Source organism: Trachinotus anak, unplaced genomic scaffold (genome assembly GCF_046630095.1).
Source record: "Trachinotus anak isolate AG129_WGS33_773 ecotype Australia unplaced genomic scaffold, CSIRO_AGI_Tana_v1 ptg000001l, whole genome shotgun sequence".
Lineage (NCBI taxonomy): Eukaryota > Metazoa > Chordata > Actinopteri > Carangiformes > Carangidae > Trachinotus > Trachinotus anak.
The window spans coordinates 8897004-8903801 of NW_027273852.1; the positions used below are offsets into that span (position 1 = coordinate 8897004).

General features: G+C 41.4%; 1 protein-coding gene across 1 annotated transcript; it reads left to right on the plus strand.

Moving 5' to 3' along the window:
* Positions 1-362: 362 nt before the first annotated feature.
* On the plus strand, positions 363-6720 carry LOC139618563 (Golgi reassembly-stacking protein 2-like). Its single transcript, XM_071474588.1, has 10 exons — positions 363-561; positions 2523-2603; positions 2721-2924; positions 3039-3125; positions 3226-3356; positions 4212-4344; positions 4456-4588; positions 4692-4781; positions 4904-5017; positions 5844-6720. Exons 1-10 carry the CDS (start codon positions 499-501, stop codon positions 6074-6076), a joined length of 1269 nt encoding a protein of 422 aa, XP_071330689.1. The 5' UTR covers positions 363-498; the 3' UTR covers positions 6077-6720.
* The last annotated feature ends 78 nt before the right edge of the window (positions 6721-6798 follow it).

Sequence of the window (6798 nt, forward strand, 5' to 3'; positions counted from 1 at the left end):
GCTGGAGTTGGAGTGCCCCTCTAGTTTTGGGGTAATTTGATATTATTTCATATTATGAGAGGAATATGTGAGGAGCAACACTTGATTTTGACTCACCCTGGTTGAAATTGTACTGTATTTCTGCAAATGTTCTCATAAGGGGCTCCTGAGGGTGTGGGGGGCCCTTGAGGCATCTGATAATCCAGCCTTGCAAAAGAATCACAAACAGCCTCTGCTCTCCACCCCTAGACTCATTTCTACACCTGGCTGATATCATTATAACAGCATTTGTTTCACACCGGTTCAAGTGGCATTAGTGCAGTGGACAATTATGCTCCTGTCATCATTCCCCCCCCCCCCCCCGCGGAGGACTGCAGCAGCACCGCACCACAGCGGAAATGCTGGGAGCCAGGAACCGGCAGGAAACACGGAACTGTCACGGACATGATCCGGAGGGGAGCCGTCTGCTGAGGCCGACGCAGCTCGTCAGCCCGCCCTGAGACGCACATCCAGGGAAACATGGGAGGCTCGCAGAGCGTCCAGATACCGGGGGGCGGCTCGGAGGGCTACCACGTCCTCAGGGTGAGAGAAACTTTCATGTCCCGGTGAAATGCACCGTATGTAGTGGGGGGTTTTTTTTTCTCTCGCTCTTTCTGAGCTGCTTGTTAGCCGCAGAGACACAGGGGGAGGAGGAGGAGGATCCTGTTTAGCTCTTTAGTGTTTAAAGTCTGCAGCTCGACGCCTTTTTTACTGGTAGTTTGTAAAAGTACCAGTATCAACAACAGCGCCCCGGCTTGAACACCTCTTTGGCGGCTCTCAGGGTTCAGTTTTGAGCCTGACGCTGCCTGAATAACCGGTGGAGCTACTGTGCGATTTCTAGAAATGGGTGTGAGCCCTCCCTGAGAAAAAACGTTGTGGTATAAAGATGATGAAATTGCCCCTTTAATGCCCCTCCCTCTACCCTGGTTTTACACAGTTGGGTGCAAAAGTTTGGCCAAATACAATTATTGTTGATTTTAGACATTAAAAAAAATGAGCCTTTGCCTCTAAAACAGACCAAAAAGAATAAACAGTGGTTTGGCATGTGTAAAAGGCACATGACATCTACATCAGAAACATGATTGTGTGTAATTATCCTTGATTGGCAAAGTATACAGCATAAGGAAGGTAAAGGAGATTTTAAGCAGTCCCTTATTCCGGCAAACATATGATCTATTTTGTCCATTTTGCAAGGTATAAATTGTGGAAAGTTGATCTGTCCATTCACACATCATCTCTTTGATGCTTTCAAGCCAGTTATTTACTGTTACTGCTGCAACTGTAAAGACAATAACTTTTATTATACAGTGCATTCATCAGCGTTCAGACCCCCACATTTTTTTATGTTAAAAAAAATAATCCCTCATTAATCTGTACTCAATAGCCCATAGTGACAAAGCAAATACAGAATGTTAGAAATGTTTGCAAATTTATGAAAAAAGTAAAAACTGAAATATCACATTGACATAAGTATTCAGATCCTTTGCTATGATATTTAGCTCAGGTGCCTCCCATTTCTCTCGGATTATCTTTGAGATGTTTCTGCGCCTTGTTTGAGTCCATCTGTGGTGAATTCAATTGATTGTACTTGATTTGGAAAGACACACACTTGTCTATATGAGGTCTCACAACCGACGAAGCATAACAGAGCAAAAACCAAGCCATGAGATGGAAGGAACTGCCTCTGGAGCTCAGAGACAGGATTGTGTTCAGGCACAGATCTGGGGAAGGAGGTTTAAAAAAAAAAAAATCTGCCGCACTGAAGGTTCCCTAGAGGACAGTGGGCTTGGAAGCACCAGGACTCTCCCTAGAGCCGGCTACCCAGCCAAACTGAGTAATCAGGGGAGAAGGGCCTTGGTACGAGAGGTGACCAACAACCTGATGGAACTCTGAAGAAAGTGTATAAAAGCACAGGAGTATTTAGTCAAATGAACAATGGCTGCTGCCGTTTTAGCCACCGGCGGCAGGATGTCATCATCTGGCCAGTGGTGCAAAGTACACTTACTTTAAGCACTATATAGCCTATAAGTACAATTTTTAGGTACCTTTATTGTATGTTTCCATTTTTTGTTCAATGTAACTGCTCACAACTCACAACTGAAACAAAGCACAAATATAAATGACTTATGGCTTCCCCTCTTAACCCCTCAGGTGGTTTAATTTAAATAACTGATTAGTTTGTTCATGTAGTAAAACTGGCTCCACTTCAACCAGCTGCAACGGTAATTTAGTGCTTATGCGTTGATGCATTAATATTAAGAGTCTAATAAAATATGAGAATTTATTAGTCTCAGTGACTAATTTGTTTTATTTTTCTTTACTTAGAGCGCATTTAGCTGAAAACAATTACTAAAGTACACGTTTGAATAGAAGACTTTATTCCACTTTACTTAAGTAAAGGTTTGAGTACTTCTTCCACCGCTGCCTACAGAAGAAACTATTCCACATTACTGTCTCACCATTTAGGCTTTATTGTCCTATCTCAGTGATGCTGTCTTTTACAGGTGCAAGAGAATTCCCCCGGTCACCGCGCGGGACTGGAGCCATTCTTTGATTTCATAATTTCCATTTGCGACACCAGACTGGTAAGTTTACTGTTATGGGAATAATAAAATTACTTGTAGCTGTTGGCCCTGCTTTACTATGTCTCATAGAGCCACAAGTATAGTGACAGATGATTTGAAGGTTTTGGTCTCTCGTAGAACAAAGACAACGACACCCTAAAAGAGCTGTTGAAGATGCACGTGGAGAGGCCCATCAAGATGCTGTTATACAGCAGCAAAACAATGGCAGTGAGGGAGACAACTGTCACACCCAGTAACATGTGGGGGGGGCAGGGGCTTCTAGGCATCAGCATTCGCTTCTGCAGCTTTGAAGGAACCAATGAAAATGTTTGGCATGTCTTGGTGAGTGAGGCAAATGATAGAATAGAAGCATCAAATCCAAAGATGAATGTCAATGCTTTGATATTTAAAAGTTACCGCACCGAGCTGATATGTTTCTAAATGTTCTGAGTCCAGGAAGTAGAGCCAAACTCACCTGCAGCCCTGGCAGGTTTGAGGGCCCACGCTGACTACATCATAGGAGCCGACACCATCATGAACGAGGTACCTGCTTTACAGATGGGTTGTGATGTCGACGTTGACATAAAAGTGGGAAAGTGGTTTAAGTGCTGTGCTGTGCTGTGCTTCTCTGCTCTTTGAACAGAGCGAGGATCTGTTCTCCCTCATTGAAACCCATGAAGGGAAAGAGCTGAAGCTGTACGTCTACAACACAGACACAGACAACTGCCGTGAGGTGGTCATCACGCCAAACAGTGACTGGGGTGGAGAGGGCAGGTACGACAGTCATTAAAGAAGTCAGAACTTTCCCTCAGTCACTTAAAACCCAGGAATTTTGTTATGATATTTTTATGAAACCCTTTTAGGGACACACTGGCTCATTTGGCGTAAACCATTAACCTCTGCCTCCAACTTCAAAAATTAAAAGACAATAAAGGCATCTTGATTTTACCAGATAAAAAATATAAGATGTTGGTCAGGACACCTTTTACCAAAAGGGTTATTACAGTTACAGAGTTTCAGAGTGTTGGGTTTTTTAAATTTATAACCTTCATACACAGATTTTTTTAGTTTTCCGTTTCAGTCAAGGTTTAGTGTTCAGTTGAGTTTGGTAGGTTATTTTCAGATCTCGATTCATTTTTTTTGTAGAGTTTGTAATTCTCTGAGGATGGAAAAAGTTGAGAACATGCTTTTTCTAATATTTGCAATATAATTATGATTCTAAAACAATTATTTTCATATTTTTTGAATTAGGGTAAAATCAGTGAAAAGTAATCTTTAATCCTATTTGACCCTGAAAATAAACAAAAAAACAAAGCAAAATTGTCTGACAGCTGAACTTAACAACTGTAGCACACTCACTGGGCAGGTTTTTAAATTGTAGCATGCTATCACAGCTAATATACGAGATGATTTCCTACAGTTTCTTTTTTGGCTGGACGAGCCCTATAATCACAAATGTCAGAGTGATTGGGTGAGTGGATAATCATATTTCCACCATTGGTCAGCTGAACGCCACGTGACTGAGTTGCAGTTTCCCCACAGTCACAGTCTTTGTCTTTAAGTGTATGTTGATTGTGAAATGTTTGGACATTTTCCCTTCACAGCATTGCTGTACTTCTGTCTCTTCAGTCTAGGATGTGGGATTGGCTATGGCTACCTGCACAGGATACCTACACTGCCATTCGCAGAGGGCAAGAAGATCAGTTTCCCTGCACAGACTCCCAATGAACTCACACCTTCACCTAAAGATGGATTCACAGAGGTAGCTCAGCATGTGCGGTATTTGCATCCAAAGCAAAACATAATTTTTTGTCGTCATCTGGGTTCCACATCCTGTCAACATTTACTGAGATAAAGTGAATTTGGTCACCAGGTCCATCTCTCTGCCGTCATTCCAACCATTCCGATTGCTGCGTCGTCCTCTGCATCGACTGGATTAGAGCAGTCTCTCACCGGCTTGTCAGTCAGCTCTAATCCAACCAGTGTCCTTTGCGATCTACAGACAGGTACGCTGTCATCTCGGAGCGTGCAACATGCTGTCAACACGCACCACTCAAATACCTCCATTCATAGTTGTCATGGTAATATGTAACATGAGTTTTGTTTCAGGTTCTCCTACAGTTCCACTGCCCAGCCATGTACCCTCCTTACAAAGCTCTCCCCCTCCCCTCTCCGTCAATTCTGCTCCAACGATACCAGGTCAGTAGAAATTATTTATTCTTGTTGTCCAAATCAGCTACTCTGAGAGCCTAACTTATTAGTTGTCAAACATTAGTCTGCTAACTTAACCTTTTCTAATATATGTAATATTTATTGCACAGGCTTAATGCCCTTACACAGAGGTCTTCCACCATTGCCTAATTTACCAAACCTCAACATCAAAATTCCAGACATGGGCCAAATGTTGGCACCTGGAGTTGGATTACAACATGCAGGTATTGTTTTGTTCTTTGGAGTATTCTTGGGTTAGTTGTACGTAACCTTAACCTGAAATCTGGAATTATTCTATATTGTGCACAAATCCCATGAAAACACCAAAATGGATGAAGTGATTGTACTAACAAGTACTGCCCATGTAACCACAGCATGATATAACTCAGTCCTCTGTGCCAGAAATCCATTGTTGTCCAGAAGCTATTAAAAACTTATCAATGAGCCACAGTGTTACACTGCATGACATGTTACCACTCCCCTCACTGATATGTACATGGGCACTGTACTTTATTTTGGTTTAATCCCAGATACACTGTCGTGTTACTCTTCGAAGTACTAGAAGAAAAAAATTAAAGTAGATATACTTGGACCTGATTTTAAAGATTTATATCTTCAGTAGGAACAAATGAGTTTAGGGCAGAGTGCCACAGAGGCTCGGGAAGTCAGGATGTATTTTGAGACATACTAACTCATTCTTGGTTTTGGTCTTTTCCTGGGATTTGAGTTGTTCTTAAAGGGTTTGTAGAGACAAATGCTCATTTTACTGAATTGGATTTTATCCCCCACTTACGCTAGATCGGCATTAGTAAGGGATCTCTTTAAGACAGAATTGAAAAATTGTTAACCAATCCTTTACACTGCTGGTCATCTCAAGGACAAAAAAAAAATCATGTAGCATTTAGAAATTCATGAATTTTCTGATTAAAAACGTGCATATAATTTAGCCACCATGCCTAAACAAACTAACAAAAAATGAAAGAAAAAAATATCACCAAAAATGCTGCCAATTCAAAAAAGTTGACAGATTGTTTGTAATGTACACCACAGGTCTTCCACTTCCTCCTCTCAACCTCCCCGGTGTGGTCCCTGGTGTTACTCTGCCTCCATCTGACCTTATTATCCCCCCGATCACTGCTAATTTGACTCCTGCTGTTACACAGAATACCACATCTCCCTCTTCCGCTATCCAGATGAACAGGTCACTGACCAAAACCCCAGTCCCATCATCAGTGACCACCTCTGAATCAATAAATATCACCATGTCTGTAAACTCATCTTAGCAGAGAGCACCATTTAAGGTTGTCAGCTTGCTCTCAAGTCTTTACACAATATACACAGTCTATTAGCTGCACCACTCAGTTGACAAATTGCTCCTACACAGTGTTAGGATCGTTGTATTGTGCTCCAGGAGAATACAGGAATTACACTGATGGTTTTCACACATGCAGCAAAACTCAAGTTTTCCTAAGAGCTATGTGTCAAAAGAAAAACATCCAGGCAGCAGCAGCAGCGAAACTGAAGAGAAGATTGTTGATGGACAGTAAAATAAAAATTACAAGAGTCATTAAATCCTTTCAGCAGAGTGCAAATTATACACTCTGCAGCAGGAGTAGTTTTTAAAATAATTCACAACTCAATCATAGTAAAAGGTATGTTAAAAGAAACTACATGGACTTTTTGAACTTTGCAATGAGTGTAAAATATATGGGGAACAGGTTATTTTCAAATGTGAAAGTCAGAATCTTAGCATCTGTCTTGAGGGATTAAACTACGTAATCACGAGTATTATACTACTGAGGATTTTCCTTTAGGTAAGGTTTGCTTGGTGCTGTAGCCATCAAATATTAACGGTTTTGGTTTTGTAGAAAAAATTATTTGTAAAATGAGACATTGTTACCTTGATTAAACTGATGTATTTTCTCTATCTCAGTCTGTGTTGTATTTCTATGCTCATTTAAGTTTGTAGGGGTTCTGAGCATCCCCCAGTATGCTCCGTAACAGT